General features: G+C 42.5%; 1 protein-coding gene across 4 annotated transcripts in view; it reads left to right on the top strand.

Annotated features, from left to right (window-relative positions):
* IGF2BP3 (insulin like growth factor 2 mRNA binding protein 3) overlaps positions 1-14,079 on the top strand; it is a 355,866-nt gene that overhangs the window by 327,759 nt on the left and 14,028 nt on the right. For all 4 annotated transcript variants that reach the window (XM_029589081.1, XM_029589083.1, XM_029589084.1 and 1 more), the window contains one exon: positions 11,595-11,669. In XM_029589081.1, coding sequence (XP_029444941.1) covers positions 11,595-11,669 — 75 coding nt within the window. The remainder of the gene's footprint in view (positions 1-11,594; positions 11,670-14,079) is intronic.

Below are 14,079 nucleotides of genomic sequence, written 5' to 3'. Positions count from 1 at the left end.
GCTTCAGCCCTTCTGTAGGTTCAGAAGGGGGTGGGATATAAACCTGATCAATCGGCTTTTATAGTGTTGCTTGTCCCTGAAATCTTTGTCTCTCTGAACCTCACTCAAGCAATTGGACCTGAAAATGTGTGTGAAACGTTATCTAAAGTTATTGGAGTATTGAATTATTTTTGGTTTAATTATTCCACCAGCCACCCTGCACTCAGTTACTCCCAAGCCATCCATTTCCCCACTCCTCTCCCTCCACTAGCCAGCCAATCAGTCACCTAGCATCCTCCCACCTCACCTTTTGCACTGTGAGCCAGAAGCTGTTCTCAGTGGGCACTCCAGAGCTCCGTGGTGAGTTTGTGGCTGGCACCCTGGTCGTGCTTGGCACCTTCAAATAGAGTGCATGAGGAGGACATTTGAAGAGCAGGCACAGGCCTCCATCCCTACAGCCCTCCCCTCTTCTGCCCAAGCAGGACCCTTTAACACGAAGTGCACAATGAAGTTGCCTGTGCTTCAGTAGAACTTGCTGAAAACACGTTCTCAGTCCTCTAACCTTCGACCCGCGCAACCTCTAAAACTGCCCCACCTCATCTTCCCTCCAATGAAGGACCGTGCTGCCACCACTGCCAGCCCCTCCCACCGCACGCTTTCGCGGCGCAGGACCACTCCCTGCTGCTTCAGCTTCCGCTGTGTGGTGCTGCCGCCATAGGGAGCTCTTTGCTGCCTCTTCCCATAGTCCTATGCATTGGACGCCGCGTCCCAACAGGGGGATCCTAACACCTGCTCTCTCTCTTGCTTCCCACCTGTGGTGCCCAAGGCTGTGAGACCTTCTCATCATAGTCTTCTGCTTACATGCTGATGCTGTTGTCTACATCTAATTGATGTTTTAATCAACCTTATGGTCTGTAGTTTGGGGACCCTTTGTTTTCAATAAAGATTTTTCTGCATATTGAGAGGCATGAAACTTTATGTGAATTTGCCATTTAATTGCTGCAGGGTCTTGAAAAACCTGCCTCGGGAAACGAGAGGCTGTGAAAATAGGACACCAGAAAAATTGTTTCTGTTCTTTGTCCCCAAAATGAATAGCTGTCAGCCCTGGACTTGGTTACCCTCCTGTTCATATCCAGCCTAGGAGTTAGCGACTGGTTACCCCCCCCCCCCCCCCCCCCCCCACACCAGGATGGTGTGTTCCAGTCCTGGTTAACCCCTTTGCATAAATAGAACTGCAGTTTTGCTTTCCTTAAGGGCTGTACTCAAGTCCATGCATGGAAAGGTATAAAGCCAGGACTGGCTCAGTCTGTCCCGAGAAAGAAATAGTCGATAACCTTAATCCAGCCCACATGGTCACCATGTACAGTTTCCCCATGTCCTGCAGTACGAATGACTTGTCTTAGTTATAATCAGACCTGTTCCTGGTGCACTTTAGACTTAAAAATATTACATTTGCAACATGTTCGAGTGTCTGCTTCTGAGGGATTCGTTTAAGCTTTGCGATTCAGTGTGGCTGAGCCTGTCTTCTTTTTGAATGCTATGCAGTAAAAGAATGAATTAATATTGGTATTGTTTCTCATGAGACAATGTCTCCATTTGAGATTTTGTTTTTTTGGGGGTATTTTTTGCATACGTCATAGTATGCATGATCCTTACTCATCAGCCAGTGTATGCCGGATACAATTTCACATACACAAATTTACTGCTAGTGCTTGCCTCAGTACTTGCACTGTGTCAGTCGCCTCCTGGAGTTCTTAGAATGTACTACGTATTTGCAGTATATCAGGGTGCACTTGGAAGTTTTTTAATCAGGCCTGTGGTGCCTAATTCAATTGGGAGTATTTCTGTAACTTTTGCAACATTGTTGTTTGCATCATTTGGTGCTTAAGGATCTTCTCTCTGTCTCCATAGGGTGTGCAGAATAGTCACTTGGAACTGACACTTGCATTAGCAATGCCATTCTTGCAGGTTTTTGGTTTGTTTTTTTTTACCTTACCACAATGTCTTGTTTTCTTGCATCAAGTTTATTGGTTGGAATAAGAATGTCACAATTGCTTATGACTACATCATTCTCTACAATTGTGTCAGGGCGTGATTGTAGTGCTTTTCTGGTTCTGTGATGGTATTTATGGTTTCCAGTGGATGAGCCATGCTACCTTACATTCGCTTTTATGTATATAGGTCTTCTAGCATCAGCGTATTATACACAGCTACAGGATATGTAACTGTTTCCAACTCTGTTTTACAAAATCTGCATTTGTCTGATTTTGTCTCTTTCTATGAAGGCTCTGAATCCTTATTCATAGTTCACTGTTCTGTGCTGTATTTATTAGTCTTGCATCTTTATGCTTAAGTTCACATCTCCTTAACCATTCTTATGTCTGATTTTAATCTGCTTTTGGTTGCAGAAGTAGCTCTGTATTTCCTGCTGTATTTGTGATTTGATCAATTTTTTTTCTCATTTGCTGGTCTAAATCTTTAAATTGTCTGTTTCTCGTTTTGCATATTGTTGCTTCTTTTCATAAGTGTACTAGTAGATTCTCAGTCACTCCTCATTGAAATGATTGTCCAAGCTTAAGGATGGAGAGTGATTTTGGTCAACTTTTGTACTTCAATACTTTTTGAGTATTGGGATCTGTTGATACTGTTAAGCATGTTATTTTGGGTGATTGGGAGACTGGCTCCTAACTATGCAACACAGACTACGACCCATCTCAGTTATGAAGATGGACATATTGTAGTCTGCCACATTTTCATGGTAAACTTGATGTTTTCGATTAATCCAGGGATTAATCTCTATGATTCTCAGTTTTCTTCTCTTTAGATAATGTCCTTTTGGCTTCTAACATTCTAAAATTGTAAACCGGTATGATTACATTGGAATACAGAATATAAATTGAAATAAAATAACTTCACTTTTAATGGCATTAGCCTTGAGTGCTGTTCCTGATTCTGGAGTTGATGTATATGTTGCATAGTTATGAGCTAGTCTTCCAGTCACCCAAAATAACACAGGTATACACATTTTTAGAAGTCTGCTGCAGCGATAAAATGTACCATTAATTATTGATGATGATGTGCTGAATTCAAATATGACAATTAAACCAGTTGATTGTTACTGTTTCCATGATTTGTGTTTACAATTTATCTGTCTATTGCATAGATAGTACGTAGATAGAGATTTAATCATAAATTGTAAACTTGGGTCTTCTCGTGTATTTATGGTTGCATATTTTGCCTGTCCTGTTTATGTAACACTTTTAAAAATTAAATCAGCAAAAGGATTATAGAAATAAAATGTTCTGTAAAACAAAAAACCAAAAACTATTATGTATATATATATGTACATAGTTTAGTCCCTATTCAGTGGCTACTCGGCTTGTCTTGTATTCATTAAATGGAATATCTCTTTTCACTGTCCAGCAATAGTCTGCAAGCATTGATGGACTCTATTTGCCCAATACCATTTTTTACATTGTGCAGTGTCCTGGTGAAATTACTCATCATGCACACCAAGCTCTGCTCCACAGTCTGGGGGAAAAAAAAAATCTAGATAGGAGTGCAAAAAATGTATCTTTAGTGAGATGTTGCAGCTAAGGCTTTTGTATGCCTTAAGGTTTTCTACCAACTTTGTAGTTGTCTGCCTTGTTTCTGAGAGAACTTACCACCAACTGGAATGCTTTCCATGCCATCTTTTCCTTGCCATGCAATGCACAGATAAATGGATCATCTCGAGAAAGTTGACGAAGCTGAGGGCCAAAAAAAAAAAATCTTCCTATCTTAGCTTCTCTTAACCTTGGAAATTTACCACCAAGGTCCTTGAAGGCTGCTTTTAGTTTTGTCCGTGGCCTTGACAAAGTTCATTAGACCCAGATTGACGTATAAGGGGGGTAACAAAATGTTCCTTAATTCAACAAGCACTGGATGCTGAACACTTTTCCTCCCGGGCTCCAGTGACTGTCAGTGTCCAGTAATGGGAATCTCTTGCATGACTATCCCATTCGCAAAGGAAACAGCAGAACTTTGTGTATCCAGTCTGCAGACCTGCAAGAGAGCAACCTCCAAGTCACCTCAAAGCTGCCACTGATGTTGGTCAGTTTATGGACCTCAAAAGTTTTCAATGTATAGGTTTCCTTCATATGGACTACATGACCAACTGGAAATGATGGCAAAAATATTACCATGATGCAGCAAAACAGCCTTGACAGTTCTTTGAATCAATGAACAGTCTTCACTCATCTGGACCATAAACGATGTTGGGGGCTGCCATCAGACCATTGATGTTACAGCTACAAGATCACCTATCATGAAGAAGAATGGGACAAGATCCTTTTGATGTCACAGAACATGGAAATCCTAACATCACCTGCCAGGAAATTCGACTGCATTAGTCTGAAGCCCAACTGCTCTGCCTTTTTCTTGGGTAGTTCCAAATCCTTGACAAGGTCATTCAGTTCACTTTGTGTTATGTGGTGTGGGTTCAAAAGAGGAGGATGGCGCACAGTCTGGGTCATGTGACATTGATAGTTCAGGACCAACGTTTCATCCTCTTCCTTGCCTGACTCAACTGAGAGTGGTTTTGGTGCACCAGGAACACACAGTCCTTCTCCATGGGGTGCTGGGTGAGTAGCAGATGGAACGTGTGGATACTGCACAGTCCACTTTTTCTTTGACAAATCTTTCCCGACTGGAGGCACTATGCAGAAGTAACAATTGTTGATGTGATCTGTTGGCTGTATCCAAATCATTGGCACTTGCAAAAAGCATAAAATTTCCCTTTCCTGTTCAACCATTAGTGAAGATTTGTTGCGCAAGTGTTGCAGCATGTGTGGCGCCCAGTTCTTGTCCTGATCTCCAGTTTTGCAGCCAAAATACAAGTGGTAGACTTTCTTTAGTACTGCGCTGTTATAATGCAAAAGTCACTTCACCACAAACAGCAGAAATTATATGCATTGTTCACACTAATGTGAGGTATCTTTGATCCTTTTCAGACAGAAATCAAACAATGACAAATGATACTATATGATTTCTAGAGCTGATCTAGTGCAATTTGTTCAGCAGATTGATGTAAATTATGATTACATCATCTATGACTTCTAGGAATAACAATGCAATTCATATGTATGATGAAATACAAGCTTCAGATTATACATTCATTGTTGAGCTCATAAAGAATTGACCAAACCCAATCATAGATTTATTCATAGATTCAGGCAAAGATGTATATTAATCATTTCAGATCCTTTCCCTTCTTAACTCACTTATCCTGTGCAGTTCCCAAGCCAGAGATCATATATATACTGACCCAGTTGCATATCTTAAAAACTAAAGCACCAACAATTTTTTAAGCATCATTTTTGCTCTCTGACCCAGATTTAGTAAAGTTTGACTACATTCATTTCGGAAGCATTTTGGCTGTGTAATAGCAATCCTGCTGCATATTGCTGTGCTGTCATGGTAGAAGGCAGTCTGAAGCCCTTGGATCATAACCACATTTATTTGTTATAATTTGACTGTCACCTTTCAGGACCGCCTGCTTGAATAGAAATTCTGTTTGGCATGCAAAATTGAATTTTGAGGGGGAACCTTAGAATAACAAAAAACCAGCTAAGTGACATAACTTTTCCATGTTGTGCAAGGGAGACAACCTCAACTAGTATAGAGCAAGATTTGAAACTGATCTTGCTTGTTGGAGCCCTAATGGTTTTTGCAAATGCTACAGGCCAGAATGACCAAAGATTTTTCTTGGTTATAAAAATCAGATGAGCTCCATTAGGAGTTAATAAACATGTGGATAAAGGTGAACCGGTAGATGTAGTATACTTGGATTTTCAGAAGGCATTTGACAGTTCCTCATGAGAGGCTTCTAGGAAAAATAAAAAGTCATGGGATAGGAGGCGATGTCCTTTCGTGGATTACAAACTGGCTAAAAGACAGGAAACAGAGAGTAGGATTAAATGGACAATTTTCTCAGTGGAAGGGTGTGGGCAGTGGAGAGCCTCAGGGATATGTTTGGGACCCTTACTTTTCAATATATTTATAAATGATCAGGAAAGAAATACAAGTGAGGTAATCAAATTTGCAGATGATACAAAATTGTTCAGAGTATTTAAATCACAAGCAGATTGTGATAAATTGCAGGAAGACCTTGTGAGGCTGGAAAATTGGGCATCAAAATGGCAGATGAAATTTAATGTGGATAAGTGCAAGGTGATGCATATAGGGAAAAATAACCCATGCTATAGTTACACATTGTTAGGTTCCATATTAGGTGCTACTACCCAAGAAAGAGATCTAGGCGTCATAGTGGATAACACATTGAAATAGTCGGTTCAGTGTGCTGCGGCAGTCAAAAAAGCAAACAGAATATTGGGAATTATTAGAAAGGGAATGGTGAATAAAATGGAAAATGTCATAATGTCTCTGTTTTGCTCCATGGTGAGACCGCACCTTGAATACTGTGTACAATTCTGGTCGCCGCATCTCAAAAAAAATATAATTGCGATGGAGAAGATACAGAGAAGGGCAACCAAAATGATAAAGGGAATGGAACAGCTCCCCTATGAGGAAAGACTAAAGAGGTTAGGACTTTTCAGCTTGGAGAAGAGACGGCTGAGGGGGGATATGATAGAGGTGTTTAAAATCATGAGAGGTCTAGAACAGGTAGATGTGAATTGTTTTTTTACTCTTTCGGATAATAGACTAGGGGGCACTCCATGAAGTTAGCATGTGGCCCATTTAAAACTAATCGGAGAAAGTTTTTTCACTCAATGCACAATTAAACTCTGGAATTTGTTGCCAGAAGATGTGGTTAGTGCAGTTAGTATAGCTGTGTTTAAAAAAGGATTGGATAAGTTCTTGGAGGAGAAGTCCATTACCTGCTATTAATTAAATTGACTTAGAAAATAGCCACTGCTATTACTAGCAACAGTAACATGGAATAGACTTAGTTTTTGGGTACTTGCCAGGTTCTAATGGCCTGGATTGGCCACTGTTGGAAACAGGATGCTGGGCTTGATGGACCCTTGGTCTGACCCAGTATGGCATGTTCTTATGTTCCAAGCATTTTCGACCTTATAGAGGAGCGGCTTTTCAGAGGACTTGGTCCTTCGGTAGGTCTCTGTCCTTTCATCCCTGACAGCCCAGATGAGGCACAGACTTGGATGATGGTGCTTTCTAACCCTTCCAATGAAGGTTTACTGACCCATCCCCGGGAGCAGGAGATAGGTCGCCTCTCTCTTTTATCAGAGGTGGGTCAAGGTCACTTTGGATCAGTGGGTTCTGGAGGTGATAAGAGAAGGTTATGCGATGGAGTTTCGCAGTATTCCTCGGGACATGTTCTTGGTGTCTCCCTACCGAAAAAGCAAGTGGTGGAGGTTACATTGACAAGGCTTTTTTCAGTCTGAGGACTGTGGTCCCAGTGCCCACGTCTCAAGAAGCTACAGGGCGATATTCCATTAATTTCGTTGTGCTAAAAAAGGGCTCCTTTCGTCCCATCCTGGACCTCAAAGGCATCAGCCATCATCTTCGAGTTAGGCATTTTCACAAGGAAACATTGTGCTTAGTGGTAATGGCTTTGCAGTTGGGAGAATTTCTGACCTCTGGATATGTCCGAGGCATATCGTCACATTCCCATCCGACTAGAGCATCAATGTTTCCTAGGGTTCGCATTTCTGGGATGCCACTTTGTTTTGGGTGCTGCCCTTTGGTCTGGCCACCACTTCCAGAACCTTTTCCAAGATAATGGTGGTAGTTGCAGCAGCGTTGAAGAATGGAATCCTGGTACACATGTATTTGGATGACTGGCTGATTCGCCCCACGTTGCTGGAAGAGAGCCACCTGGTAACTCGCAAGGTGATTTCCCTGTTGCAGGAGCTCGGCTGCTTGGTGAACCTTGCCAAGAGCAGCCTTCAGCCCACTCAGACGCTGGAATACCTGGGGGTTCAGTTTGACATGCAGCAAGGCAAGGTGTTCCTGCAAGAAACTCGAATTTGGAAGTTGCTAGCTCAAATCAGTCTGTTGTTGAACACTCTCTGCACCCGACTGTATGGTCTTACCTGCAGGTCCTTGGCTTAATGGCGGCGACCTTGGAAGTAGTACTGTGGGCAGTGGTGCATATGCTCCTTTTTCAGCGCTTCCTGCTGTCTTGAGAGGAATCCACAGTCTCAGGACTATTAGGTTCAGCTCCAGCTGCCGATGGAGGCTGCCTTCCAACTGCAGTGGTTGCTGCAGGTGGATCATCTACAGTAGGGAGTCTCCTTGTCCCCACCACACGGGTTAATAATGACGACTGATGCAAGTCTCTTACATTAGGGAGCTCACTGTCAGGAGCTGACAGTGCAAGGGCACTGGAGTGCAGAAGAACCTCTCTGGAACATCAATCTGCTAGAAGGCCAGAGCTGTCTGGTTAGCATGTTTGCAGATCGGCGACAGGCTGCAAGGTCAATCAAGCCAAATGTCGTCCAATGGAACGTCCGGGGCTTACATCAATCAGCAGGGAGGTACCAAGAGCCAGCTGGTGTTGCTGGAAATAGTATCTATCAACACATAAGGACATACATATGTTTATTCTCACAAATATCTCATATCCTCTTGTACTAATTATTTTTTTCATTTTTTTATATAATTAGTTACATTTATGGAATTACTTAATCCTATTTCTTAATACATCATAATCAATTCTCAAAATAGCATAAATTAATTTAAACAATATTCCAAAAATAATGTTTGCTAAAAAATGATATATTAACCATTTGAATTAAATAATTTCAAATTTATCTTCATTTGCAAGCAACTATCTTAACATGTGGATACCCTAAACATCCCCAAAATATTCATAAATATACATAACATATACCCATAAAATACATATATCCATTCATTCATACCATACACACTCACTTAAAATACCCACCCATCATATTGCACATTTCCCATAAACATTTATAATGAGAAAATACAGTACACGAGTATTACAAAAATACTTCAGACATCAATTTCATACATTTTCAATATTATCTTTTTATAACACATTGAGTGTTAAAAAATCCCGCTGTGTTCAATGGCTATTGCAGTTACAATCCCCGACAAGGACCTTGTTTCGCAATTAAGCTTCTTCAGGGGTAAATCTTGGCATCGTTCACTCTTTCAACCCCAATATATAGCCCATTCAAAGGATGATCTAAACACAATTCATTCCATCAATACCCAATACCACGGGGATCCAATTCTCCGTTGTACTGAATTATCCTTTATTTCACCGGTATCCACACACCAATCTGTGATACCACAGTATCAAATAAATTTCAACCAAATTCCCGTCCAGGGATTCACAACATTTAAACCATTCTCCTTATGACAGAAGAAGCCAACTTTACATAGCCACTTTCCCAACACTCACAATTTATTAGTTTCCAAATGTCTTTATATCAATGTGGCAGGACATCTGTACAAACAACCATCCGTCAAAGGATCAAAACGCCGTCAGGCAAAGGCTTTTTTAAAATTTTTTAAATGTAATATAAAACAAGCGCATATTGGTACTTATTAAAAAAAACGACCCAACTGCTTCAAACAAATAGTGCACTTTGATTTAAAAATGGCTAAACACTTAACTCATATGTAGTCAATGTACTTGCTTGTTCAGTCAGTCTTATCCAACACAGCTCTCTGTGCTGTTGAATATTATTTCATTAGCATTGAAGAGATCCTGTACAGAAGATGGTGTGCGCGCTGTCAATGCTGAAAATGCCCAACACTCAGTGTTTCAGCAGCACCTGCTTGCTTCGGGTATTATAATTCTGCATAGAATAAAGACACAAATTTCACTACTGTGTTTCTCACTATACATGGTACATATAAAGCATAACTCGCTGTATTTGTAATCGGGACACCTCCTCACATTTATCAATCTGCTGACAGAAAGAATCACCATATTTAAAGGGCCATTGACCAGTGTGAGAAGTCTTTAATGACATCCCTGAGTGCTGACCAGAATTAGAATCTATCCTAATGCAGGAACTGGCAAGTTCATCCAATTAAAAAAAAAAGTCAATTTCTTTATTCAGTCCCCCGGAAAACTAGCTTGAAAACTAATCTCTGCTCAAGTCATAATAGCATTCTATCCAAATCTCCACCCCGCAAACTCTGCTTTGGATGTTAAAGGACTGCAAACTTAAGATCAGTAAGTGCATGGTCCACAGCTATCTAATGGTTGTCTAGAGGTGCTTCAGAATATTGGCAGCGTAGACAGCTGAGATGTTCAAGGATGCACGCTCTTAACTGTTCTGGTAGATTTTCCATCGTAGAATAAAGGACAAGGACACCAGATGGGAGTCTGCTATCCCTTTTGAAAAACATTACTGTATTGTAAATTGTGATTATGCTTGTTGGATTAAAGTTGATCTCTTGCCCACTAATTGAAAAATTACACATTAACAATTCACCCCAAGCAAGCTCCCATTCATTCTCACCCCCCTGCCCCCCAGGCAGGCTCCCATTCATTCACACACATCCTCCCAAGATAAGCCCCTATTCATTCTCACACACTCCCCAAGGCAGACTCCCCTCTGTCTCTTGCCGACAGGCCATAGTCACTCTTGCCAGCAGCCTTGGAGCTTCTCTCGTGCCTTTGCTGCTGCCATGACTTGCCTATTGGAGAGGAGCCGGTTCTGATACTGATACTTGACCTATATGCCAGCCCCATGGTATTCAAAATTTGTGGGGCTAGCCCTTCCTCGATGCTGATCTGGTGCATCATCTGTTCCCTTGTCGGGGCCTGGCCTTTTCTTTTTCCACTGCCGTTGGGATGGGGTCCACTGGCGGCCGCACAGGCCTCCCTATAGAGACTCCTATGTCAACTGGCAACGCCCCCTACAGGGTGGTGCCTGGGGTCATTGGTCCCCTGCCCCTTGCTTACACCACTCGGCAGCTATTCGAGTGGTGTAAGCAGACAAATATCAGAGGCAACCGTGGCAGAGGCTTGCTTTTTTTTTTTTTCTATTTCTTCACCTGCCACCTCCTAGATATCTGCCTCTCTAGGCACGGCCCTAGCGTATCTAGTGACAAATCTAGGCCTGGCCCCCATATTAACAAGAATATTGATGCAGAAAGTGTAAAGTCCATGCTAGCTACTCTGAAATCCCCTGTGCTGACTGACCTGGAATGAAAGGGCCCATTATCAGGCGGTATTTCCTCCCTGCACCATAAGTACTGTGCCATGCCTACATTGTCTGCCTACCTCCTCCAGTATCATAATCCCCTCCAGGGCACCCCCTCCCCTCCCCAAAGGAATGATTGAGTTCCCTCTAGAGGCTTCCCAAGACCCCTCACCCACCCATCTGGAATAGACACACAACATTTTGAAGGTGTCACTTTCTTCACCAGCAGGAGTGCCTGCAGTGCCCTTCTGCCAACCCGATGGCAGACCTCGGTGATGCTGCCTAATAGTATGTCACTACGTGTCAAGCCGTGGTGGGGGGTGGGGGAGGAGGGCGACTGTATGTGTATGTGTTTCCTTTTTTTTTCTCTCTGTATAGAGAGAGGTTTGTGTGTGGCCACTATAATTTTGTTGCTCTATTAATGAGGATTATTTTTCCTCTTTTTTTTCTCTCAAGATTGCACCTGCTGAGGGGCCTGATGCTAAGTTGAGGATGGTGATAATCACAGGACCTCCAGAAGCGCAGTTTAAGGTACTGTCTGAATGTATAGCATGCTTGTCTCAGGGCTCAACTATGAGATTTATCATGTAAGTTACATTTTAAGCAAATATTAATATGATTATGGTGTCATGTTAGCCTGACGAGAGAGGAGGAAGGGACAGAGGTAAATCACAATTCTGAAAAATGTCTGCATAAAACATTACACTAATTAACTCAAATATTAGTGTGTCTCTCCACCCACACTAATCTGAATCCTACATGGTGTAAATCTTCTAATATGAGAGTTACCAACATCTATGCTTTCTCAAATGCAGTCTCTGCTAAAGTTTCAAGCTCTTGAGTGAGTTTAACATTTAAGACAAAGATTTCTGGGTTTTCTTGTCGACCTCCAAGTTTTAATTAGCAAATAAGCTTTAGCAACTGGATGGAGTCCCTCTTTAAGAACTGATAAACCTCCTATTAAATATCTTTTAATTTTCTTGGCAGCAGATATTTCCCAGTTTTCCTCAAGTTCCTCAATTTTAAAGTATTTTCCATTTTTTCTATTGACAACAGGGCTAAACTAGCCATGATAGGTGGTAATGGTATCTGACAATGCTGAATGGACCCCCATCTCAAGCTCAGTAATGTTTTACTATTGAGCATGCATGAGAGTTTCCACATGCACGCTGCCTTGTTGAGCCCCTTAGTCTTTTGTCTGAGCTTTTTGATGCACGTATACCTTCTCTCTTACTACTTTTCTCTCTTCTTTTTTTGGCTTTTGTTTTGCTGCCCTAGCGCACCCCTCAAATGTCATTTTCAGTGCTCAAAAAACTAGGATATCCTTTTCTATGAAAGCCATGCTCAGTGTCTTCAAAAATTCCCGCTGTGGCCACATGATGTCCATCACTGATGGCCAAAACACTTGCTACAAATGCCTGGCACCGGATAATGATGCAGCTAATGTACAGCCTAGAACCCAGCAGAACCGGCTGTGGAGCATGGGGGAGAGCTCTACAGGTCAGTGGAGAGGCAGAGCCAGTCTTCCCACAGTGGATCTTCCTTGGGCTCCTTCTGTGCCAAATCGCACAAAGGCTCCTCTGTCTTGGTGTCCCCCATCTACAGTACTGGATTCCAGATCCTCTATAGCTTTGGGTTTGAGCAAAGTGCTGGGTGCAGAGAAGGCATACTCCATAATGCTCTCCCAAGCCTCCTCTCCATGTCAAGGCTCATCGGCGACAAAGAAGCTGCTCTCTTTTGGTGCACAGTTGGGGCTATTGAAGCACTAGCTTTCTGCGCCGTTGACACTGAATTCCTTGGTGTCAGTGAGGTCTATTATGACTGACACCCCAGTGGGGCCTTCATGGTTTTTTTTGGCTCTGAAGTTGCCTTTATCACCATTCTGTCTCTTCTGCCTGGACTCTAGACCCACCAGGGCCCTGTCAGTGTCTGTTCAGAGCACCCAATCTGGGCCCTACCACTGCATCTGGAAACTCCAGACCCTATCTGTTCCATCATGCCCTTGGTCTTTATGCATCCCCTAATGAAGGTAACCCAGGAGGAAGTTAATACCTGCAGTTCGGTGCATGCTTCTCAGGGTGATGATCCTATACTACTCTTAAGAGGAAAATGTGTCTCTAACTCCAGCCTAGAGGACACACAAGTTCATGGATCACAACACAGAACTAGTAAAAACTTTGTTTATTGTTTTAATGGCCAGTGACAAGGAGGGTGCCTTTCAACCTCTTCTGTCCAGGATTACACATTTTATTCCCACAAGGGGTAGACCTTCCATTTTCATGCTACAGGAGTTCCTATTAGAACTGCCAGCTGTGGAAGCTAGCCCACCTCAGTCAGGCAAACAGTCCCCAGTCGGCAAAGGAATCCATCCAACGTTCAGTGGATGAAGCACAATGCATGGCCAATTCAGACTTCCCCCCAGGGATTTTCCCTCTGAGATGACAGATCTCTGCCTCAGTCACCATCTTCATCAGGGTCGTGGGTTAGCGTCCCTTCACCTACAGGAATTCTATCAGATCCTTTCTTTATCTGATTTACCAGAGCATTCATCCCAACCAAAAGATTTTTTGTTTCAGACATTTGAAGAGGTTGGGGGAAGTCCATCTGAGTCAATTTCTGAAGGGACAAGGACACATGCACAGAGGTCTTCAGCTTACTTGATATTCTGGAAACCCTCTCTGAACCTGCAGCGATCCCAGTGCATAAAATTCTTTGGGATCTGTAAACAATGTGGGAAAATCCTCTACCTACACCACCCGCCCTGCCCTGGTAGCCAGGGTGCTGGATCTCAAGAACAAAGTGCAGCAAGCTCCTGGTTTTGGTGTAGTCCAGCTGCCCCATCAGTCAGTGATAATGGAGTCTGCTTTTAAAATGGGTTAAGATGACCTACCAGGTTGCTGGACACCCTGTGAGAAGAAAGTCTTCCAAAGTTCAATGATGA

Source organism: Rhinatrema bivittatum, chromosome 2 (genome assembly GCF_901001135.1).
Source record: "Rhinatrema bivittatum chromosome 2, aRhiBiv1.1, whole genome shotgun sequence".
Lineage (NCBI taxonomy): Eukaryota > Metazoa > Chordata > Amphibia > Gymnophiona > Rhinatrematidae > Rhinatrema > Rhinatrema bivittatum.
Note: the sequence above shows the minus strand (reverse complement) of the source record. Positions and strands in the feature narration are given on the sequence as shown.